This window comes from Panthera tigris, chromosome B2, assembly GCF_018350195.1.
Source record: "Panthera tigris isolate Pti1 chromosome B2, P.tigris_Pti1_mat1.1, whole genome shotgun sequence".
Taxonomy (NCBI): domain Eukaryota; kingdom Metazoa; phylum Chordata; class Mammalia; order Carnivora; family Felidae; genus Panthera; species Panthera tigris.
Window position 1 is genome coordinate 11,581,367 of NC_056664.1, and position 25,321 is coordinate 11,606,687.

At 40.7% G+C, this 25,321-nt stretch overlaps 1 protein-coding gene across 10 annotated transcripts in view; it reads left to right on the top strand.

Moving 5' to 3' along the window:
* NUP153 (nucleoporin 153) overlaps positions 1-25,321 on the top strand; it is a 92,011-nt gene that overhangs the window by 2,661 nt on the left and 64,029 nt on the right. For 4 of the 10 annotated variants that reach the window (XM_042985660.1, XM_042985650.1, XM_042985658.1 and 1 more), the window contains exons 2-6: positions 2,393-2,465; positions 5,177-5,283; positions 7,355-7,439; positions 9,652-9,678; positions 9,895-9,951. In XM_042985660.1, coding sequence (XP_042841594.1) covers positions 7,410-7,439; positions 9,652-9,678; positions 9,895-9,951 — 114 coding nt within the window. In that variant the 5' untranslated portion in view covers positions 2,393-2,465; positions 5,177-5,283; positions 7,355-7,409. Of the gene's footprint in view, positions 1-2,392; positions 2,466-5,176; positions 5,284-7,354; positions 7,440-9,651; positions 9,679-9,894; positions 9,952-11,595; positions 12,151-25,321 lie in introns of those variants that run through there. The other 6 variants (XM_042985653.1, XM_042985651.1, XM_042985655.1 and 3 more) reach the window with 6 other exon arrangements.

The window sequence follows — 25,321 nt, forward strand, 5'->3', positions numbered from 1 at the left end:
AAAATAATGGGGTTTTGAAACAGATTCTGTTGAATTCAGTATGCATTTACATTTCTTGCATCCCTGAGCTGTGGACACAAGATTCATGTCGGCTGCACTAGGCTCTAAGCAAGTGAATTATGGTGGCATCCCACGATTAAGCACGTGACAGCTTGGAGTAGGTGTGTGTACTGGAGGGCGAGGGTACGATGTGCTTACAGGTGAGTTTCTCATGATTCCAGTCCATAGCCAGGATAAATTAATTCCAAGCTGAAGATCATGTATAGAGTCGTAAGTCACACTCTCTGATTCTAATTCAAGACATCTTGAAATAGAACAAAGAAGTAGGGTGGCCAGATTTAGAAAATAAGTTGTCCCATGCAATATTTGCAGTTTTGGGGACATACTTATATTTTAAAATTATTCATTCTTTATCTGAGATTCAAATTTAACTGGGTGTCTGGCAACCCTGCAAAGAAATGTTGTCTGGCAACCCTGAAAAGAAGGGAACTCACTTCTAGGCGTCTGGGGTCCAATGAGACATCTGCCAAAGTACCCCGGTCTGACTCCCAGTCTATCGCAGAAATCCTGCCAAGGCCCTGCTGAGAAGCATCTGGGCCCCCCTGTGTGAGAAGAGGTAGGATGTCAGTGGGTTCAGCAGCTTCTCTAAACATCTCCTGCTCCACTCCTTCCGTTTGCCCTGCCTGTGGGTAGTTCTAGATACGTCCGGGTCTAATGAAAAAGGTACAGGTTTGGAAATCCGTTAGACCTGTGTTCAGAGCTCATCCCTGCTGTACGATTTTGAGTGGAGTACTTAACCCTTCTCTTTTGGCCTCCTCCCTAGAAGACTTGTATGGATGAAGGATAACGCACAGAAAGCACCCAGGGAGGTGTGTGGCATGCAGTGGGCACTGCATAGTGCTCTCATTTAATGCACTTAGTTACTAAATATGAGTGCAGGAGACTTTAAATCATATTCCTTGGTCTCTTCCTTGCTTCTGAAAGATGCCACTCCATGTCTGCGTGAATTAACAAAATGGCTGCAGTTATTCGGGGACACTACTTGTCCTGTTGCAAACTTTGGCTGATGTATCTCTGTCTAGGGTACACATTTTACAGTACCTTCTTATTTTTTTAAAAAGGATTTTATTTTTAAGTAAGCCCTATACCCAATGTGGGGCTTGAACTTCCAACCCCGAGATCAAGTCATATGCTCTACCAACTAAGCCAGCCAGGTGCCCCTACTATACCTTCTTTTAAAGTTTTTTTTTTTTTAATTTTTGAAAGCTTATTTATTTATTAGTTTGAGAGAGAGAGAGAGAGAGAGTGCAAGGGTGGGGAGAGGCAGAGAGAGAGAGAGAGAGAGAGAGAGAGAGAGAATCCCAAGCAGGCTCCATGCTGTCAGCACAGAGCCCGATGTGAGACTTGAACTCACGAATTGCAAGATCATGACCTGAGCTGAAGTTGGACGCCTAACCAACTGAGCCACCCAGGTGCCCCTACTATACCTTCTTTTAAGCTTTCTAGAATTTATTTACATCTAAAGGAAGGAATGGCACCCTCAAACTGTACTCACATTCCCTGTTTGAATGTCCTGATCACAATTCCATTGAGCCCGGGGTTGTGGGAACAATGCTGGTTTATGTGATGTTTTCACCTGCCTGACAAGTTGTTTGAAATGGAGAACACCCACTTAAAGGTATTTATGTCATACATATTTCCCAAAGGAAAATTTCTGCATAAGTATATATTCAAAATGCTTAAAAATAAAGTAATAGTACAACCATTTCTACTTGTCCCTAAAGGGTAGGACATATGTCATCATCATGTTTCTATCTGCAGAATATATGGCCCAGGATAAAATAAATATTTGTTGAATAGTATCCCAAAGTTTTAAGTACAGATCTTTCTTCATCCCTTTAGTTCACAGTTCCTGTTTGGGTAGAATCCCTCAGGGGAAGCACCGTTTTCATCTGATTGTGGAAAAGTGATTTTCTTCTGTTTATCTCTGACACTACAACTAGTAGATGGTCTGCGATAAATTGTATTGAAAAGGAAAAGAGGGAGATTAAAGGTGTTTTAACCCAAAAGGGTTATTTTAACAAACCTAAAGCGTTTTTGAAACACACAGGAAAAAAAATTCCATAACATAAAAGTTGTTGAGGGAACTACACATGGCAAAACCTTCTATGAATATGCATTCATCCAAGTAATAAACACGTATCCAATTTGTGCCTGGTCCTCTGGATGTAAAATGTCAGGGAACCGTGAGGTGGCAATAAGGAGGGTCTTTTCTCTCGAATGTATTATTCATCAGTCCTTCATTATTTAGGGCGTTAGTAAGTGATACTCTGTGCTGCTGTTGCACCATTCCTGGGAGGTATCGGTCATCTTTCCCCCATTTATTTTATAGCTTTTGAAGGTGGGTCAACAAGGAGCCAGTCTGGACTCAGAGGACTGACCAATGGAGAGAGGATGCACCAAAGGTGAGTTCAGATCAGCTGTGGACCTGGCAGAAGTTTCCAAAATGGCTACTTGTGACTGTTGGTGGGAATTTAACATGTGCCCTTCCCTTTCTCATCTCAGCCCTCCCTTTCCTCTCCTACAGCGTTCTGTAAACGTGTCCCCTTTTTCTGTACTGCTCACACGGATAGGAAGTTTTCGGTGACCATTGCTGAAAAATCTAAGCAAATGATCTGACCTGTCTTGTTTAGATCCGACATATGAACCAGCCACTGGATTCCTCTTTTCCTTAGCTTGCAATTAAGACAGAGAGCTTCTAAGAACTGTTGCCTTTCTTTTTGCCATCTCAGTTTTTAATGCTTTTCAAAGGATCCGGTTCTAAAGTTAGTGATGGCACAAACGAAGGGGAACAGGCAGCTCCCTTTTGCTTGTAAACCCAAACTGAATCTTAAGGAAGACGGATGCTGGTACCTGAGGAAGCCTGGCTGCAAAGGGAGGGCCCAGAGGGTGTGGAAGGAGTTAAGGGAGAGGCATATTCCCGGTGAAAACAAGAAAAATGGCTTTTCCTTCCCAATTGTCAAGTCCTAGTGCTTTTATTATAGATTTGTCTCCTTACCACCCAGCGGGAGAACGCTCCCTGATTGCAGTCGCTGAAATTCTGCACGGGACCCTCTAGCATGAGACAGACGAGGGATTACACTCCGATATTAGCACGCATGAGGCTAAAATCATTGATCTCAGCACTTCAGCTGCAAGCGATGGGCCTAAAAGCAGGTGTTTCTTGTAGGAAGTGCTTCTGAGTCATTGCTGACTCACAGCAAGATTTTATGACCAAGCAAGTGAAAAAGAGTTGGTTTAACTGTTACTAATTTAAAGCATCTAAGTTACGGCTTGGATTTAATTGTGGCTGGTAGAAGCTGTTTGTTGCTTGGTTCGCGCCTCTGGGGAGCCTGATGGTCTGCTTTGATGTTTTAATTCTATGCATGGTGTATATGCTAGAGCCTAAACCCTCATGTGAGAGGTGGTTTTCCCTCACTGGGGGTGGTGTGTTTGAGTAGGCTTTGCTCAGTGTCTGCAGGGTTGCCTTAGTTTGTTTGGCAATACTGCCTATTTAATATTGAATGTAGAGTAGTGTAACTTCAGTCCTATTTGCTTTGGAGAATATTTGAAAAGTTCTTTTTGGTTTCGAAGAACCGTATTTTTGGTAGCCCACGATAGTCTATTGTCTATATGATGGATCCAAACAAGGTGAGATATACTGAGGGCGTCTGCCACGGGTTATAAGTGCCGGGTTAAAGTCATCTTGTTAACTAATCATTACATCTGTTAAATCAACCTGGGATAATGGAGAATAAGGATGCATTAAATCCAGAATTTCATTTCAGGTAAGTAGTCTACCTTCCTTTGGAAAAAGATCCTGATGAAAAGAAAAAGGAAAAGCAAAAAAATGCTTAATTTCATTTCTGCTCTCTTTGGAGTCAAATGAAATGCACATAAGAGGAAAACATCCACATGTTCTACAAGCTGCTGGTTCGTCAACTAGTTGTTGGTTGTTGTAGATTTTAGTGAAAAATGGGAATTCCTAAGCCTGCTGTTTACAGAAACTTTGGATAACTGATTACTTCCATGCCTTGATCCATAAATATTCATATGAGCAAATGTATTTATATTTGGCCTTGAGGAAGGAAGGTGTATATGAGCCTTTGGAAAATGACTTATAAAATAAAAATGATTTTTTTTCTTGTAGTTCACAACTTTCAGGCCTTCCTTGTTGTAGGAGTAAAGACCTCTGTGTGTTGTGGAAAGAATACTTTTGATGACCAACTTCAGAAAATCTTTAGACTGAAGGATCCATTTTTTTTTTCCACTCGTAAATTTTGGAGAAAATACTGCATCTGAATACTGTGTTGACTTCATAGCACCTGTTTAAGAGATCGAGCTATTAGAAGTAGGTAATCAACTTAATTGTTTTTGTGATTTGTCAAGTAGAGAGCTGTTATTTCTGTTGTTATAGTTTAGGAAAGGTGAAATCTATAGATTTTACTCCAAGTTGTCTGACCTCTTTGCATGCATTTTGGATTTGGATGCTAACCTGGTACTGAGAGCAAAAGAGAATATTTGCTCTTAGAGTCCATTCCTGCTTGCTTTTCTATCTCAACAATGATTTTGTGAGTGTTTTGGAAAGCAGAAAGTGATAGCAATTCTAAGGAAGTAATCTGATATTTCTTTTCTCTGCTCATAGGCCCTGGTATTATGAGATGGTTTATTCTACATCCATGTTTTTTGTTTGTCATGAGTTCACTCTGAAAAGAAAATTTGTACAGATAAGGACATTTGGGAATCAGCAAAGTGTTGTTTCTTTATTTTTTAAAGTTTCTTTATTTATTTTGAGAGAGAGACAGAGTGTGAATGGGGAGGGGCAGAGAGAGTGAACCCTAAACAGGGTCTATGTCCTCAGTGCGAAGCCTGACATGGGGCTCAAACCCGTGAACCGTGAGATCGTGACCTAACCAGAAACCAAGAGTCAGATGCTTAACTGACAGAGGCACCCAGGAGTCCCAAAGTGTTCTTTAAATATCTATGCGCAAGTATATTTCATAACTAATGTTTAGTTTCAGACTCTTAACATACCAGATGTGCTTTATAAGTTCTGGTGGCATGGTTAATTTTTTTAAATGGTGATTTTCAAATGTCATGGGCATACGAGTCACCTGGTTATCTTGTTAAAATGCAGATTCTGATTGAGTAGGCCTGGGATGGCAGAGACCCTTTACCAGCTCCAGGGACTGGTGGTGCTGCTTGTCCTTGAGTAGCAAGAGGCTAAAAGACACATTTTAACTGGTAGGTTGTGCCCTTCCTATGGTGGTGATGTGGACATTTGGGTTGTCAACATGTTAATTCATAAAATGCTCTTGAAAAGAAACATCTTAATGAGTTAGGGTCTGATAAACTCAAGCATTCTCTGCCAATGCTTTTTAAAAATGAAAAGCCTTGGTACTTAGTGCAAGCAAATTGAGTTTTGCAAATATTAGAGTTTTACATAGCTTGCAACCTTAGTGATGAGTTCAGTTTTTTTGATGTAACTGATTAATTATATTTTTAAAAATGAAACGAAGCCCATAGATTTCTTATAGAGGATGAATTTACTAGCATGTGTTTAGAATTTAGAATGTAGAATTTTGGGGGGTGAATTATTAGGGCTAAGTTCTAGTGGTTAATACACCATAATGCAGTAAGCTGTAAGACAACTCAGTAAAATGGTGAAGTCTGATACACCATGTGAACAGAGGTGGTTTTACTGTTTTGTACAGTGACATATATTAGAAATCACCGTAGTAGGCTCTCAATAAATGTTTTTTTTAATATTTAGATTATGTTTATAAATTGTTTATAACTATCCACTTCTTGTTTTAGAGTTGATCTCCATTGTTCATGTTCATTCTGGTTTATATTTGAAAATTAGACAGAAATGTGTAATCCTAGTTGATTCATTAACTGTCTTAACTGTTAGGATGGAATGGGTCTTCCTGAATTTGGTTTTTATTGCATCCAGTAAAAGTGAATTTCTATTCATAATTGGTAAGTTTAAAATATGCCTTAGACTATAATGGAATGTATGTAAACACATCTATGTCAAAGGCTAGTATACATTGACATAAATAGGAAGAGGAAAAATCTTACATGACACGTTAGAATTAAGTGATATAGGTAGTTAATCAAAACGTGATTATATTAGTTAATTCATTTAGTTTTAAGTATTACTTTATTCCCCAAAGACCGAGGACACAGTAAGTTAATGAGAGCATGATGTTGTACATCTTTAAATATCTTCTCAATGCTATGGCCCCTCTTCCTTAAAATACCTAAAATACCTAAATACCTAAAAAACCCCAATAACTTCCTAGAATCTCAACCCCATTTTGGATTTCTCTAGTTGAGACTGAACTGTAAAATGAATCAAAAACAAAAAAACTAGTTTCACCTTATTTTTCTATGTAATTCTTGGTAATAATTATCACATGAAAATGTGTGTAGAAGATCATAGAGATCTATCTAAAACTGCTCTCAATAAAATAATAATTTCAATAGACATCACAGCAGATACTTCATTTTATGTTAAGATAAAATAAATGCGTAATTTCTAACTTATTTTTTAAAAGTTTATTTAGTTTTGAGACAGAGAGAGACAGAGCATGTGTGGGGGAGGGGCAGAGAGAGAGGGAGACACAGAATCCTTAGCAGACTCCAGGCTCTGAGCTGTCAGCACAGAGCCCAACGTGGGGCTCAAACCCACGAACCGTGAGATCATGATCTGAGCCAGGGTCAGAGCCTAACCGACTGAGCCGCCCAGGTGCCCCTGTAATTTCTAAATTCTTATACTTGTCATCGCTGAATACTCCTTTGGGCAGAATTGACTACCTTTTGAAGAATATATAAAGGCTGTTTTTCAATCCAGGTTGGGCTCAGACTATTGCATTTTTGTGAAATTAGTGGAAGCGTCAGCAGCCTCTTCATGTGGTAATTTATAATTGGCAGTTACTATATTGTATGGGGGGGATAAAGAAGTTTCTTGGGGGCCGGGGGTGCTAGCAGTAACAGGCTTTTCATAAATTGAGATCTCTCCCAATATAACCAACCATTCTGGCTGAAAAAACTGGGTCCAGGTTTGAGAAAAGTGAACTTGGGCTAATCTTTGTTGAAAACTTGGTTATTGGGAAGAAATTCTTGTCCTTCTGCTGTCTTCTGTGAGGTTCTGCCACTTGATCTTGGATACGAATTGCTGTTAGTTTTTTTCTCCTTATCCTTCACACTATTCTTTTGTTTCCATGATATACGTTGAATTCTATTGGTCTTGCTAACGTGGCTCCTCTCTGAATTTGGAGGCCTGATTTATGATATCCCTTTCACTCAGGTGGCCCTGCTGATGTACTCTTCATTGCCATCCTACTGCATAACCACACGTCCCCATGCCACAATGGAGGTCCTTGCATTTTCAGGTGATCCTAAGCCACATATAGGAGTCTAGTCTTTCCAATGCTATCATAGCATAAAGTTGGCAAATATCCATTCTCACTATGCAGTAAGGCAGAACCAGTGTCTAAACATTTAAGTCAGTGTGGAGGCCATCAGAGAGGTTTCTAAAGTATGCCATTTTCCATTAAGGTAGAAAATCATTTTTTCAAAGAAAAAATATTTTAAGTCGTAGATAAGTTTCTAAATTGGCTACAAAAATGACAGAGTGAGGGTAAGAGCATGGGCTTTGGAGTTAGGAGGAGGAGAAATCATTCAAATACTGACTCTGTTATTCTGAAATAATTTTTAAAATTATTTTTTATCCCCTCAATGCCCAGTTTCCTTATTTGTAACATGAGGATAATAGTTCCTCTAAGGATTGTTAGGATTACATGAGAATCTCTCCATAACATTATCATAGGGATTTGTTCATGATACTCTTGAATGCTTTATCAGGAATAAATAAATGAATTTGAGAAGTAATTAATTTGTTATGCACTATAGAAAACAAATACATGCAAGCTAGGTAAGATTATAGAAAGCAGTTGAGCTGTATTAATCAGTGTATTATTTATTACAATAAAATAGGAACAGTTGACATTGGTATGATTAGCTGTAGTACGTACAGAGTGAGTGCTCTGTGTTAACACTGGTCCATGTGTTCAGGATCTGGAAATGAGAAAAAAAAAAAAATCCTTCATGGAGTTTAAAACCCGGGTGGGGAGGAGTGAGTTTCTCTTAAAATGCCCTCAATGAAACAACTCAAAACTTAAGATCACTTCTCAGAGCCACTGCCATTTTGTCGAGGTCTAAAGACTGACGGGAATAGAAGTTAATAAGAAGGAAAAGGATGAATACAGAAGATAGCTAGTTCATAACACACAATTTATTAAGTGATACTTTCCAATTCTGTGAACTACAGAACCTTATTGGGTTTATAGGGATTCAATTCATCATCTATAGAGATTGATTAATTGTAAGTTCTAAATAACAATTATTTCCTTCCTCAAAAGCCTATTAACTCCTAATATGGCTGGAATGATTTCAGGAATCCCTATTACCAGTCCATGTCATTTGATACTTTTTTCCAATTTATTTTTTGATACTTTTTTCCAATTTATATATAGTCTCTGTTAGAGAAACGTTCAAGAATTATTCGTATGTTTGAATGCAGGCAGATTCTTTAAATTTTATAATCAGAATAACTTTATTATAATCCATTCTCTTACTAGTAATTCCTAACTGAAGAATGAGTCCTGTACCAAAAATGCTTGAGGAACTCTAGGTTTGGGGATTGTCGCTCCAAACTGAAATTCAGCACAATGTTATTTTCAAATCCCAAACCTATGCACAAGAAGTTACTTCAACCTACAGTGAGGCTGATACTATTTCAGGGTAAAATTAGGCTGTAGGAAGTTTTGAATGCGAATTTCTCTTGCCTTTTATTTTTTCTTTGCTGTCAAGTCTGGTAACGTTTCCAATAACTCAGTAACATGAATGTGGGAATAATGTATTATTTTTCCCTTAAACACTGTTTTACTTCAAAGAAATAACTAAAATGGGGCAAATAGTGGAGATAAGGCTAAAGGGGGATGTGAATTTTTCCGTACTTCCTTAAATCTTACCAATTTTCAATTCTGAAGTTTCATCTTAGGTTGGCCCAGCTCTTTTGCATATCCTTTTCAAAGCTTGAATATGAAGTCTGTCCCATGCAGACATCAAATAACGGGCCTCTAAGAAAGGGATGATTTTTGAGCCCCAGCCTGTTCACTCTCCTGTGCTGGAAATCCTGAGTCTGGTAGAGTGAAAAGGGAAAATGAGACATGACTACAGTTCAATCTTCTATATACACAGCCCAGTGAAATATTCAGGTACAGACGTTCCCTGGCTGAGCTTATTAGGAACTACTTGACTCTGCTTGTCAAATACCTAGTTAATAACTGTGAAAGAGAGACAATTGTATTTAAGAAGGATGAGGTGCTTCAGGGGAAGGAGCACGTCTACCTGACGAGTCTAGTGGGGAGTTAGTGGTAGAGCCTGGCACGGAGGTAGGACAACCAGGAAACAGAAGAGGAAGTAGATTCATTTTGTTTGTCATATTTGGCAACTTTTTATAGTCTTGGTGATTATGGTCAGAGGTGCCACTGAAAGCCATTTGCTCTATAAACCTATGCCTGATACAGCCTGTTTCCTTAGGTGCTGAAAGGTACTACAAAATCCAAGGTACTGTAAGTTTGGTTTCACAATTTGACTTACATGATTTATAAGAGTGATTTGCATTGTGCAGTTTGGTGGTGGAGATGGTATGAACATCTTAGAGTTAATTTGTATTTAATAGCTGGATATTACATGCTTTCTAAGTAGTTTTATGAGCTATATATATTAATCCTTTCATTAGAACCACCAACCAGTTGAGGTAAATATTCATTCTATTTGCAGATGAGGAAACTGAAGCTTAGAAAGAGGATCAGTAACTTCCCCAAGGCTACACAGCTAGTAAGTGATAGATTTGAAATTAAGTCTGTTTGACTCTGAAACTTACAACCTTTAAGATCAATTGTCTCAAATGGAGCACTAAACCTGTTTTTTTACAGCAGATTTTTTCCCTCATTTGTTTACTTGTCTCAACTCAGAAAGTTGGGTTACAGTTGTGGCTTTGGGTTCCCTGGGGCTGAGTGTCCTTGAGCATGCCACCTGAATTCTCTGAACCCCTGTCTGGTGGGTTGAATGTGGGGGCTGGACCACATGACCAAGAAGCCTTTTCTTTTCTTTCAATTTTTAAAATGTTTGTTTATTTATTTATTTATTTATTTATTTATTTTTAATGTTTTATTTATTTTTGAGACAGAGAGAGAGACAGAGCATGAGCAAGGGAGGGGCAGAGAGAGAGGGAGACACAGAATCGGAAGCAGGCTCCAGGCTCTGAGCTGTCAGCACAGAGCCCCACCCTGGGCTCGAACTCAGGAACTGTGAGATCATGACCTGAGCCAAAGTCGGATGCTCAACCGGCTGAGCCATCCAGGCGCCCCTAAAATGTTTATTTTGAGAGAGAGAGAGCACAAGCCGGGGAGGGGCAGAGGAGACATAGAATCTGAAGCAGGCTCCAGGCTCTGAGCTGTCAGTACAGAGCCTGATGTGGGGATGGGGGCTGGAACTCAAGAACTGCGAGATCATGACCTCAGCCAAAGTGTGAGGCCCAACAGACTAAGCCACCCAGGCACGCCCCAGCAAGCCCTTCTGACCTTCAATTCCTACAATCTCTATTCTTTGTGGGATCAGTCTTTGATCCTAGCTCACTTACTCACTTTCCTAAATATAATGGCTTCTATTTGGAGCAATATATGTATACTTTTATTACCGGTAACCTACCACTTACGTCTGATGTGAGCTGCCTGCCTGTGGGTAATAATTGTAACCATTTATTGCAGTTCTTGCCTACCAGGACAGATACTACGTCCTCTGCATGAACGATCACTATGGTTCCCATTTTACGGAAGACGAAGCCAAGGCTCAGAAAGTTTTGACTTCTGCAAGGTCAAGCTAGAGAGCGGTGGGGTCAGAATTCTAGTCCTTGTGTTTGACAGCAAAGCCCTTACATGTTAATGGGACATTAATGAAACCGTATACATTTTTAAATTCTGCTTTAGGCTTAAAGATCACCAACATTGCTTTTTCAACCATTAAAAAAAATTTTTTTTTATATTAGCTCCTGTCTTCGATTTTACTATCTGTTGACTTTCTGCCCGCTTTACCAACCAAAGGGGAAGTTGAATGAAAAGAGGTTATTGTTTTTATGCTAAATGCCTCTGTCCAAGTCTAAGTTTCCAGCTAAAAGCAATAAAACAGGACGGAGCCCGCGGCTTTGTGCCTCTGCGGTGATCCGAGGATCTCCTTCCGCGTCCTCCTTTCGTTCTTCCGCTGAACTACGCTTCCCAGCGTGCCGCGCGGCCGAGAGCGCGGGCTCGGCCGGCCCTCCCTTCCTCTTCGCCTATCACTCGGTCGCAGTGTAATGATGCAAACGCGTCGGGCGCTGACGAGTGACGGCGTTCTGGCTCGCGACCGCGGCGGCGGCCTTAGCAGCGGCAATAGGCGCAATAGCAGCGGCGACTGCAGGGACGACGACGACGACGGCGGCGGGGCGGGCGCTGTGCGCAAAGGGGAGGGGTAGGCGGGCGGCGCCGGCGGCTTCAACTGCGGCAGCTACGGCTAGGGCGACGAAAGAATCCCCATCAGCCGGCGGTCGAGTTAGGCCTAAACAGCGCCTGGAGCTGGTCGCGCTGTCCTCTGCGGGGGATCTCCATAGAGACCGTGACATACACAGAGGCGGGGGTCCGCAGGAGGCTGCCGGACCGGAGCCAGCTCCTCGGCCTCAGTCGCCGCCACCGCCTTCCCTGCTGCCAGCGCGCATTTTCTCTCCGCTCCTGCTCGAAACCTCGCGGCTCCTGGTGTGCCTGTGCCCTACTGTGTGGGCAGCGAAGGCGGACTTTTGGGCTGGGGCCGGGCGGGGGGGGGCTCTAAGGCCTCCACCTCTGCCTCTCCCGCCCCCTTACCCGCCCCGACGCGGGAAGCGGCGGAGGCTCCGCCATGGCCTCGGGAGCCGGAGGAATAGGAGGGGGCGGTGGCGGCAAGATCCGGACGCGGCGTTGCCACCAGGGGCCAATTAAGCCTTACCAGCAGGGGCGACAACAGCACCAGGTATGGAACCCCGACGCGGTGGTATCTCAGCGGGTTCGGAACTCAGCGGGAGGGACCAGGCGGCGTGGGGCCCTGGTGCCCCACGTGGAGCGGACGCTAGGGCCCGAGGAAAGGCCCGAGCCAGGCGGCGGGATCTCAGGCCGCCGGAGTGGCGACGGGAAGTGGGCTGAGACAGGCCCATCTTTGCGGCACACACGTGTGGTTCGGGCCGCCTCTCCCAGATCTGGGCCAGGGGCTTCCCCAGACAGGCGCAGGGCGGGAACAGAAATTCTAGGCCCACGTTGCGCGCATTTCTTTCGGTTTTGGCGGGGATTGGGGGGTTTGAGGGTATTACTCACGTCCTCTCCAGGGAGAAAGGAAGAGATGTGGCTGGAGGCCCATACGCTTGCTGTTTTCTAGTCTCCCGCGTTTCAGTTTGTGTGGGGAGGGGGCTGTCCCAGGCAGTCCGCTTCCAAGGCACCCGGGGGTGGGGATGGGGCGCTGTTACACAGAAAGTGAAATAACTTTGTTTCATGCTATTAATTTAATTCCGCGTCTCCCCTGCCGGTGTCCTTCGATCTGAGAGCATCCACTTAGATTTTTCCCCCCCTCTCCCATAACCAGATGATAGTTACCTAGGTCCTGGGGCATTTTGAAAGTCCCTCTCCACCCTTACGTCTTTTCTCCGCTGCGAGGCTCTTCCCTCTCCTCTTCTATCCACTCCCTCCCCCCCCCCCCCCCATTTTATTTTGGAGGCTAGAACTGGCTGTTACGCACAGTTGACCGGGACTCCAGTTCTGATCTCATGCACGAAATATTTTAATATTACGGGGCGTATTCTAGAAGTTTAAGGTACTTTTGACACCCAGGAATGTTGGTGGTCTTCTCATTAACCACCTTGTGCACTCATGGGTGTTTGAAGTATGAAAAGGAGTTTATCCTAATTGTAAACGATACATTTGATTTTGAGAAAATATTATTTTAAAAAACTTATTTGTTTATCATGGGAATTGAATAGGAAAATGTTAAAAAATTATTTTAATAAAAGTCATGTATAAAATTTGACAGTGAGGCTAAGGTGCAGGTGTTTGTCTTAAGGCTGTCAAAAGTATGGGGAAAGGGTCTGGTAACTTGTTGCATCCTATTAAAGGTAGAATTCCTAGATTGCTTTATTTTGGGTGATGGTGGTATTGAATATTTTAACATGTTTGGTGATGATGTTAAATTGTACCACTAAAACGCAAATTTTTAAAAGTAAAATTGGGGGGAAATTTTTTAATAGTAAAAATTGTGGTTTATAATTTTAAGTAGCTAATGGCTAGAAGTCGTGACATTACTTTTACCTCCCAGTAGGTTTCCCCCAGATGTATACAGAAAGGGCCGTTTTTTAAATTTCTTTGTGAGGAACAGGGGTGGGGTATTGCAGGCAAATTTAAGATTAGAATTCAGGTCACACGCCTGGCCATTTAACCTAATCCTTTTGTAGAATGGAAGTTAGACACACATGCTTTCTGTTTCTCTTGAAGAATAAATGTCTTTGAGTTCTCAGATCTTCTTACAACAAAGTTACTATATAAAAAATGAGATGTTTTAAGTACATGTATTGGATGATCTGGACAGAGTTTAAAAAGGAGTTAATATATTCCAGGTGGCAAATGTTACAATCACAGCTTATTTTTAAATGTACTTAAGATAAACTAATTTGGGGGAATGATGCCTTAACAACATAATACTTATGATCCAGATTGCCTTAGATCGGATGTGATTTTAGGCTGTGTAGTTTTAAGACCTTGATAATTTATCTTTTCCCCTTATCTAAAATACTTCCAGCTCCTTGCCCTAGCCATTTGAAAACATTTTTTTTTTTAATTTTTTTTTTCAACGTTTTTTATTTATTTTTGGCACAGAGAGAGACAGAGCATGAACGGGGGAGGGGCACAGAGAGAGGGAGACACAGAATCGGAAACAGGCTCCAGGCTCTGAGCCATCAGCCCAGAGCCTGACGCGGGGCTCGAACTCACGAACCGCGAGATCGTGACCTGGCTGAAGTCGGACGCTTAGCCGACTGCGCCACCCAGGCGCCCCTGAAAACATTTTTTTAATGTTTATTTATTTTTGAGAGAGAGAGAGAGAGAGAGAGAGAGAGAGAGAGAGAGCGCGCGCGCGCGCGAGCGCACACTGGAGGAGCGTCAATGGGGGAGGGGCAGAGAGAGGAGGAGACACAGAAGCAGGCTTCAGGCCCTGAGCTGTCAGCACAGAGCCCTATGTGGGGCTTGAACTCGCAAACTGCGAGATCATGACCAGAGTTGAAGTCGGGCGCTTAACCGACTGAGCCACACAGGCACCCCTTGCCCTAGCCATTTAATTGAAAAAGAAAATACATTTCAGCTTTTGAATTGGGATTAAAGATGTTTGGGGGTTTCTTGATCAGCACGGCAGGTGTTACTTAATATTGGCAGAAAACACCAAAGAAAAGTATGCAGGAGTATACAGATGCTCAATTTTTAACAATCTAAAAATAAAAACTGTCCTTAGTCCTTACTGGAACTTTTGTGGACTTGTAGACTGCCTGCTGGCTGTCTGCTGTCTTACGTTGTCTGTCACCTCTATGTTTTGCAGCAGCTGCTGAGTCATCATGAATAGCAAGGAGCTTCATGACATGGCATGTTTTATACTAATGTTATTTGATTAAATGTCCACGGGTTTCTGGGCAAAAATGAAGTTTTGGGTTGTGTAGTAGAGGGTTGGCATAAGAACGGGAGGTCTGGCACTGTCTTGGATGTTTGCCATCGCCTGGCAGGCCAATTAGCTTGTGTGGTCAGGCAGTACCTGCAACTTTTGCGTGTGTTCATCTGACTTGTAATTTCCTGTTTTGACTTCTCAGTTAGCTCTGCTAAGATACATCTAAAGATTACATTTTTTCCTTTTAACTTCTGATCTTTAAAATGCCATCTTGCTTGAAGTTTGGAGACAGAAATCCGTTTTCTGACTCAACTAACTGAAGGGCAGTTACTTAAAGAATTATAGAAGCAAAAATGAAGAACAGCCCTGAATAATGTAAGTCGATCATTTTCGCTTGCCTTCTGTCCTCCTTAACTCAGCCCAGATGCATTTAGGAAATGGTGTCATTTTTCTAGTTGGGAGTGAACAGATCACCGAAAGAAGACGTGGTTAGTTTTTGTCCCCGCTTCAGTCGCCTTTCCCACTTCTTGTGCAGATTGTCAGGCCCAGGAAGTCAGCTCTGGAGAGCTCAAGCTTTTCTTAGTAGTAACCACAAAAAACCTGAGCCCATGGGCAAACCAGAACCTTGCCTCTGGAAGAATCTACTGCCACCTCCTGGTGAGAGGGCACTATTTATTTTTGCCCTTTTTTGAGGGGGGTGTGCTTAAGAGGTTTTGTCTTCTGGTCTGGAGCTGTGGGAATCCACTCATTTTATCTACCTGGATATAGCTTGTCTTCCAACAAGTTCGTTTTTGCATTTAGCTATTTTAGAAAAAGGAGGGAATCCCTTTATTTAGTAGCTTAAATCAGGAGTCTGCAAACTTTTTTTTGTAAAGGGCCAAATAGTAAGTATTTTAGGCTTTATTACCACAAGTTGTTTGTTTTGTTTATGCAGCCCTTTAAAAAATGTAAAAATCATTCTTGGCCTGGGGCTTGTATAAAAACAGGCTAAGAGCTGAATTTGGCCCACAGACCAAGTTTTGCCTAACCCTGGTTTATATGATAGTTTAGGTTTTTTTGTTTGGTAGTTTCTATATGATACTTTCTCCCAAGTATGCCCCGCTTCCAAGTATGTCCTACTTGGGATCTGATGGCTAAAGAGTATTCTCAGTTTTGAAATGGAAGGATATTTAGACATCAAATACTTATTGCAGAATGTACTAAGTAGTTTTGGCTTTAATTTTATCTTTACTGCTTTGTCTTAGATGTTAAATACTATCAGTGGAAACAACTGGAAATAGTTGATAGGGAAAAAATAATGGAATCAGAGTATCTGGGTTTGAATCCTGTTCTGCCAGGATTTGGACAAGTTATTTAAATTCTCTGCTTAATTTATGTGTCTGTAAAGTGAAAATTGTTGTGAGGGTTAAATGAGATTAGTAAAGCTCTTAGAGCAGGGCGTGGCATATATGGTAAGGACTCATTTGAAATTGTGATTAAATACAGCCTTTTTAAAAAAAATATTTATTTTTGAGAGAGAGTGAATAAGCAGGGGAGGGGCAGAGAGGGAGACAGAGAATCCTAAGCTGACTGTGCAGAGCCCAACGCGGGCTTGATCCCAGGAACAGCGAGATCATGACCTGAGCCGAAATCAAGAGTGGGGTGCTCAATCCCCTGAGCCACCCAGCTGCCCCTAAATACAGCCTTTTGATATAAATGTTTGTCTTTGAATTTTGCTGCCTTTCAGTAGGGTTTTTTTTCCTTTATGTACCCAACCTCAAGCTTTAATAGGCTTTTATTGGATCTAGGGACTTTTTACTAGGTGATGAGGCCAAACTTAAACTTATTGAGTACTTATTTTCGAACATGTTGCCTTCAAGAAATGCCAGTCATTTAAGTATGTAGGAGAGTAAATCCAAATATTAACTTACTTAGCGCATAGTAGGTTTTTTGTTGGTGATGAGAGGCCCTTGTATGTGATATTTTATCAATTCACTTACCAGTGTTTGAAGTAAAATGAAGACTTCGGTCTGATGTTACTAATTAAAACCATTTTCTTTAGGCACAGAATATTATTAGGAAGATGTAATGACCTCGTGTTTTCAAAAATGGTTTTATTTGTAGGCAGCTAGCTTATGGCCCTGGTTGCGATATATTTTTAAGATTCTTCTGTGTTGGGTGGCCTGATTTAAAGTCTTGCTACAAGATACAATTTACTCTGTTTGCTATCAGAAACAGGATGGTAGAATGCCTTTCCTGTGTATAGATGTTTCAGTTTGCTTGCTTTTGCTTATCTTTTTCATAGTGTGATTTAAGAAGTAAACTCTTAAATCCCGTTTTCAAATAGATTATTTAAGAAAAGTGACAATATCTTGTATAAAACTTTTAGTGGGTTAAACTGCTTTGGTCTTTATTGGGTTTCCTATGGCTAGTTTGAAAGGTCTTTCAGGGATTCCTTTTCTTGTTCTTGTTTGATTACTGTTAATTATCTATGAATACCACCTCTATAATGTGGATAACTAAAAATAAGAGACCAAGTCAGGTCATGTTTCTCCTTACTGCATTAGGGCAGACTTTTGAAGGAGGACTTTTGAAATTTGTGGCCAGTTGTAGTTAAAAAAATTTTTTTTAGCCAGAATAATTTTTATGCTCGTGGTTTTTTTGGCTTCATTTCTTGAAGTTGAGAAGAGAAATGGAAAAAGTGTGGATTTTAAGTGGCTGTAAGGATTTGGACTGTGGATGGGGAAACCTTGGCCGCTGAATGACTATCTGTAGGTTGTAAAATAGGACAGATAATAGCTTAGATTTGAAGGTTAAATTCAGATTATTGAAACCAGATTCAGTATAACCGTATTAGAATTTGAATACTTCATTACTTTTTTCCCTTGTGGAAATAACTGAGTGTTAAAGTTAGGTGTTAAAATTTAGTAATGTTAGAATAGATATATTACAAAACTTGAAATAACTGAAGGATTATAATGGCATCTAGATTTTTACTATTTAGTGTTTCAAATGTTTTTATAATTCGATATTCGTTAATTTGTTTTAAAAAAATTTTTAACATTTATTTTTGAGAGAGAGAGTGCGTGTGAGCTAGTGGGGGAGGGGCAGAGAGAGAGAGAGAGAGAGGGAGAGAGAGGGAGACACAGAATCCAAGGCAGGCTGCATCCAGGCTCTGAACTGTCAGCACAGAGCCCAATGCCAGGCTCGAACTCACGAACAGTGAGATCATGACTTGAGCCGAAGTCAGATGCTTAACGGACGTAGCCACTCAGGTGCCCCATATAATTAGATATTCTTTAAGTCTTATGTGAAGTCTTGGGTTCTTTAGCCTTTGTTCTTCTTCATTCGGGCTTGGAGGGAGCAAGGGGGAAAACAGGGAAACTACAACATAAGACTTTCAAAAAAGTTTGGAAAGGAGAACTTGGTGACACAGGAGTTCAGTGGGTAAAGAGAGTGTGCACAGAACCCTGAAAGAAAACTAAGTAAAAGCCAGTGACAGGTATTAACAAAATAAAGGCAGCCAAAAGAGCAGATAGAAATGAAAACAGCAGTGTATTTGGGGCAATAGGGGCTCCAAAACCCTGAAACTGAAGATGGATTATATTTGGTATTTATAGTTAGGGACCCAGTGAAGTTACCTGAGAACAGGGATTTTATAATCCGAATACTACTACTATTCAATAGAGGATAACATGGAGAAAAGAGAATTTAACAGAACCAAAGTAAAGAAAACTAAAACCTAATAGGAATAGAGAGCTTTATATAAGGAGAGGGAAGGCTGTATAGTAATGGTAAATTGGCCACGTAGGAGGGATGTCTCTGGTTATTCTAAGGTTACAAATTGGTGAGAAGATACATAGGAAAAGAATGTTTTTTTCATTACAAACGAGTTCTGAATTAGGATGGTAAAAGAGCCTTGCCCCGCCTCCACTGTCTTTCATTAATCCTTGAACTCAGGTTAAAAATAATTCGAAAAGCTAATATAGTCACAGTATCTTACACATTGAATGTGCTTGATATGCATTTAGTGTTGAATTGAATTTACTTCTAGCCCCCAAATTATTTGTTGTAAATATCAGTGGCATTTTTGCCATGTTTTGCCAATTTTTGTCACATGAAAATCCCTGAGTTCTTAGAAAAAAATTCAGTCAGTTTAGTCCAAATTTAAAGATTCACTCTTTTAATCCTTGATACAAGTTCATTACTTATGATTCTCTAGTGCAGACTTCACTTCAGGGTTATAAGGAGTATTTTTAAGATTTTAATGCCCCATTTGTTCTGTTGATTTTTCTAAGCCCTTCATTAATTTTGCTTTCTTTGGCTACCTTTCTGCTTTTCTTCATTTCATTGGCTTTGTGTTATTTATCATTCCAGAGGATGGTTCAGTTTTCCCATACTCTTGGCTAGCTTCACAAGTTGTCTTTTTGGAGGAAGGGCTACTAGTGTAGCAACAAAAATAGTATTTTCTTTTATTTTATTTTATTTTATTTTATTTTAATTTACATACAAATTAGCATATAGTGCAACAATGATTTCAGGAGTAGATTCCTTAGTGCTCCATACCCATTTAGCCCATCCCCCCTCCTACAACCCCTCCGGTAACCCTCAGTTTGCTTTCCATATTTAGGAGTCTCTTCAGTTTTGTCCCCCTCCCTGTTTTTATATTATTTTTGTTTCCCTTCCTTTGTGTTCATCTGTTTTGTCTCTTAAAGTCCTCATGTGAATGAAGTCATATGATATTTGTCTTTCTCTGACTGATTTCACTTAGCATAATACCCTCCATTTCCATCCACGTAGTTGCAAATGGCAAGATTTCATTCTTTTTGATTGCCGAGTAATACTCCGTTGTGTATATATACCACATCTTCTTTATCCATTCATCCATCGATGGACATTTGGGCTCTTTCCATACTTTGGCTATTGTTGATAGTGCTGCTGTAAACATGGGGGTGCATATGCCCCTTCGAAACAGCACACCTGTATCCCTTGGATAAATACCTAGTAGTACAATTGCTGGGTCGTAGGGTAGTTCTATTTTTAGTTTTTTGAGGAACCTCCACACTGTTTTCCAGAGTGGCTGCACCAGCTTGCATTGCCACCAACAGTGCAAAGGAGATCCTCTTTCTCCGCATCCTCGCCAACATCTGTTGTTGCCTGAGTTGTTAATGTTGGCCATTCTGGCAGGTGCAAGGTGGTATCTCATTATGGTTTTGATTTGTATTTCCCTGATGATGAGTGACATTGAGCATTTTTTCATGTGTCGGTTGGCCATCTGGATGTCTTCTTTGGAGAAGTGTCTCTTCATGTCTTTTGCCCATTTCTTCACTAGATTATTTGTTTTTTGGGTGTTGAGTTTGAGAAGTTCTTTATACATTTGGGATACTAACCCTTTATCTGATATGTCTTTTCCAAATTTCTTCTCCCATTCTGTCGGTTGCCTTTTAGTTTTGCTGATTGTTTCCTTCGCTGTGCAGAGCTTTTTATTTTGATGAGGTCCCAGTAGTTCATTTTTGCTTTTGTTTCCCTTGCCTCCGGAGACGTGTTGAGTAAGAAGTTGCTGCGGCCAAGATCAAAGAGGTTTTTGCCTGCTTTCTCCTCGAGGATTTTGATGGCTTCCCATCTTACATTTAGGTCTTTCATCCATTTTGAGTTTATTTTTGTGTATGGTGTAAGAAAGTGGTCCAGGTTCATTCTTCTGCATGTCGTTGTCCAGTTTTCCCAGCACCACTTGCTGAAGAGACTGTCTTTATTCCATCGGATATTCTTTCCTGCTTTGTCAAAGATTAGTTGGCCATACGTTTGTGGGTCCATTTCTGGGTTCTCTATTCTGTTCCATTGATCTGAGTGTCTGTTCTTGTGCCAAAAAATAAGGTGAAACTATTACACCAAGAAAACTTATCACTTATTTTTGGATTCTAGAATTACTGAAGTCCTTTTTAGCAACTTGTCATAAGATACCTATTTTTTCATGTTTATATATTTTTGAGAGGGGGCGGAGGGGAGGGGTAGAGGAAGAGGGAGACAGAGGATCTGGAGTGGGCTTGGTGCTGACAGCAGAGAGACCGATGTGGGGCTTGATCTCACGAACCACAAGATTATGACCTGAGCCAAGGTTGGATGCTTAACCTACTGAGCCACCCAGGCGCCCCTTTTCACAGAATATTATGTGGGCATAAGAGGTTGGTTGAGCAGCGCAGTCGTGGATAAATTAAAACTGTGCATCAACTGATCTGTGTACCGTACAGATCTGTTGTCTGTCCTCACAGAGTTGATGCTCTAGTGGAGTGGATGGACAGACTAATTATCATTCTGTTAGACAAATTGCCATCATAAAGGAAGTACAGGGTACTGTTGGTGCATATAAGGGGTGACTGTCCCAGACGTGAGGGATCAGAGGTTTTCTGTAGGTTTCTGTAGGTTTTCCGATACCCAGGTATAATGGTGGCAGTTTTGCCTACCACTGAAGCCTCTGAAAGTCTAGAAGTTAGTCCGGTAAAGGAGGACTTGCATATTCACTCCTTAGTAGACCTTTACTCAGTGTACCTCTATTTCCCTGTCGGGTTTTTTTCCTCTTGGTATCATAAAGCAGTCTTTCTTCAGGTCCATATAGGAAGCTGATGTGCCACATTTCCATAAAGACCTGAAACATCTTCTCTCAAGAACTCCTGAAAATGTACACCTTCTTTAGTAAAAGCATCAGAGGTGCTTTTTCTTCCATAAGAAAACTATTTCTCTCCTTTTCTCTTTCCCTCAGCCTTTCTCAGTTTTCCACTTAGTGACTGAAGAATCTAGTAGTCCAAAAAAAAAAAAACTTTCTTTGAAGTTTCTTTATTTTGAGAGAGAGCATGTGCCTGAACGGGGGAGGGGCGCAGAGAGAGAGAGAGAGAGAGAGAGAGAGAGAGAGAGAGAGTGTGTCTCAGGCAGGCTCCACACCGACAGCATGGAGCCTGATGCAGCCTGATGTGGCCCTCGAACTCAAACCGTAAGATCATGACCTGAGCCGAAACCAAGAGTTGGATGCTTAACTGACTGAACCACCCAGGTGCCTCTGGTACTTCAGAACTCTTAAAAAAAAAATTGCCAGGCAGGAAAGTATCTCTCCAAGTCTGTTTGATAGACAAAGTCCCTTAGCTCTTTATAGTCTCTCCAGTTCTGAGCATAATCAGATTTATATTTTTCCTAGCAGTTTTTAAAAATTGTAATATCTAATAGCTGGTTATTAACTGTAAAGAAGTGGAAATAAAACAGATGCAAAGGTAGGCTTTTATGTTTACTGCTTGTTTGATTTTTCAGAGCTGATATTATAAGGTAGATATTTACAAAATTGGTATAAAGGTATGATAATATTCCATAATGAGATAATCATGGAAATAGGGTGGTCTTTTAGGTAAAACTTTATGTTGTAGTTCAACTTACTGGCCAGCTATGTTTTCCGTAGCCTTAATTGGGAACACAGTCTTTGAGTTTTAGGTGATTTTAGTACCCTGGTTCTCAAACTTTAATTTGCATGAGAATCACCTCAGGAGCTTGTTAAAAGACATTTGCATTTCTAACTTGCTCAAAGGTGACATCAGTGCTGCTGGTTTGAAGACTGTAATTTGAGATCCACTGTTTTAGTCCTTGTATAGTGACTAGATATATAAGTTACAGAACAAAGTATTGCACATACATTCCCATCCATACACATGCACACACATATGATTAAAGAGGAATTTTTAAAGTTTTTAATAGTTATTTAAGGCTTATTAGATTTTGTATTTATTAATAAGTTTACCAGAAACTTAGAAGGCATGTGCCAAGGACAGTACTGTATTTAAGACTTTGCCCTTTTTGTTTACTCTGTCGTAGTTTACCAGAAGTTTGCATGGCTAGGTCTTTGCTTATGTAAAATACCTATCCCCTTCTGCTTCGCTGCTTAATTTTTGTTCATAGCACAGAATCACCATGTTGTTTTCCTATTATATTTACTAAGTTCTCGGAGAGCAGGAACTCGTTTCTGTTGCTCCCCACTGTTCCTTGCCTGACATGTAGTGTGCCATCAGTAAGTATCGATTGAATGAATTGAATGAACAAAATAACACGTGCATTTACCTATGTAAGTTGGATAACATTCTCAAATATTTTACAGAGATAAAGATTGGACTAAACTTTTGAGTATTATGAGTGTTGTATGTGTGTTCCTTTGTTGCTAAGGCTACATGGACTTTTTCATTTTCATGTTCATTAGAAAAAAAAAATTAACAAGTAGCACTGCTTTATCAGTTAGGGGGCCCTGCAAGAAACCGTTCGTTCACTCCAGATGTTCAACTGAAATATCTTTAAGGAAGAGTCTGCTTTGAGATATGTGGGCGGTTAAAGGAGTAAATACTGGCAACTAGCAGCAGCGGGAGGCTGCCACTCTGCCGAGGACTGGAGGGATTAAGGAAGAAATGGTGTACCTGGAGTGCAGGGGGTGGGGCCCACCTGGCTGGAGCTGCAGCTTTAGAGATGGGGCTCTTGAGCAGAGAGGGCGCGCAAGAAAGAATTGTCTTCTCTGCATTCCATTGATATCTAGTATCCCCTAGTCTCTCATGGGCCATTCCTACCAGAAGCCAGTTTGGTGGGCCAGCCCATCGAGAATGAGCGAGGGAAGAACAAGTGAAGACCAGTACAACATCAAATCTGTGATTTGATAGAGTGTATTGTGTAGGAAGAGCTGAATTTATTTTGGAGAAATGAATGGATAGAAAAAAACCCATTAATAATAGAAGAGGTAAAAACCATGGCTACAGTTGGGGGAATGACTGGGGAAATAGTTCTAGAAATAAGCTGCCTTATGTTCACAGTCCACTGTAAGATTTGTTTTTCTGATTAATTTTAAAATATCTTCTGATATATCTTAGTTACTGTACGACTATGCTCCACATACATATGTTTTCCAGATAACTGTTAGGAGTTAAGTATACATAATTTTTATTCCCCTCTTACAGAGGGACCTTTTCTCTAAAATGTATTGTAGTTTCTTGAAATGCATCTAATTTCCGAGTCTCTCTAACTAGAATGGTGGCTCTCAAACTTGAGCGTACCTTAGACTCATTTGGGAGGGTTTGTTAAACAGGTGAGCCCGGTTTAGTAGGGCTGTGGGGCAGGGTGTGAGGTGACGCTGAGATTACCGGCAAAGGGACCACACTTTGGGAACCACTGTGCTAGGGTATACTGAGCTTAATTCTTTTTGTTGCCTTAGGGGTCATTTACCCTACACCGGTATGTTGAAGTTAGGGATGCTGGTTTTTTATAATGGTTCCAGGTCAGTTTTATCACCTGTGTTTCTTGTTTCTGCCAAGGTCTCCGTGCCGTCCCTCATTGTGCCATCAGTAAGCCCTCTCTCACTGTAATGTTCTTACACTAACGCTGCTGTGGGCTGTGACCAGACACATTGGTTAAATTTTGATTTAGAAAAAGAGAAGGATCTAAGCAAACTTTAAGAGCTTTAGTGAATGAGATTTATTTTATCCATTTTGACTGTTCAGTTTTGTTTGATTATTCTCCACAATACCTAATGCTGCCGCAAAAGTGACCTTCGGCGAATGATGGTGTAATGTTGCTGTTCTGTACTTTCTTTTAAATAAAATTTTCATTTATCTTGAGAGAGAGAGAGTGGGGAGGACAGAGAGAGTGAGTGAGTGTGTGTGTGTGTGGGGGGGGGGGGGCAGAGAGAGAGAGAGAGAGAGAGAGAATGAGAATCCCAAGCAGGCTTGGGGCACGGTCAGCATAGAGCCCAACTCGGGGCTTGAACTCCGAACCGTGGGATCACACCCCGAGCCGAAGTTGCATGCTTAATGAGCTGAACCACCCAGGTGCCCCTGTGCTTGCCTCCCTAAGTAAGTAAGGATCACAGAGGATCTCTGGTATTTTTAGTAGCCTAACACCTTAGAAATTCACAAAAAATTTATTCTACATTAAATTCTTGCTATCACTGCTTCAGGTAACTTACTGCTTCTATCAAGTATGTGTCTTTTTTCAAGTCTTATTTAAACAGTGTTATGTTTATATTTTGTAAGCCTCTTCAGATCTTTTGAAATATGTAGGGAGGTGGTAAATAAATATTTAAGTATAGGTAATAAGTAAAATAATAAATATTATGTATATTTTTATAAATGCTAAATCCTGGATGTAGATAGATAATCCTTCTGAATAACTAATACTGAGTTACAGTACTGAGAAGGGGAACAGTGAATCTGTGTTTCCAGTAGTGAGTATTTTATAGGACTGTTGGCTTCATGTGTTACTAGAGAGCTTACATTGTTGTAGAGTGGTTCAAAATTTGTTTGGAGAATACATGGAAAAATAATTACATATTTCCCAGTGGTTAGCTATACTTTTCATACAGTAGAGAAAATATTGTTCAAGTGCCTGTATCAGTCTTTTCTGTTGACAGGATTTTTCAAGGCCTCTTTGTCTTGGGTTAGCTTTCAGAGTAGATTTATCTATTCTGCCGTGATTTTTAACTATTGTTTTTTGTACCTGCCAATTCATGTTTTTCCTCCTG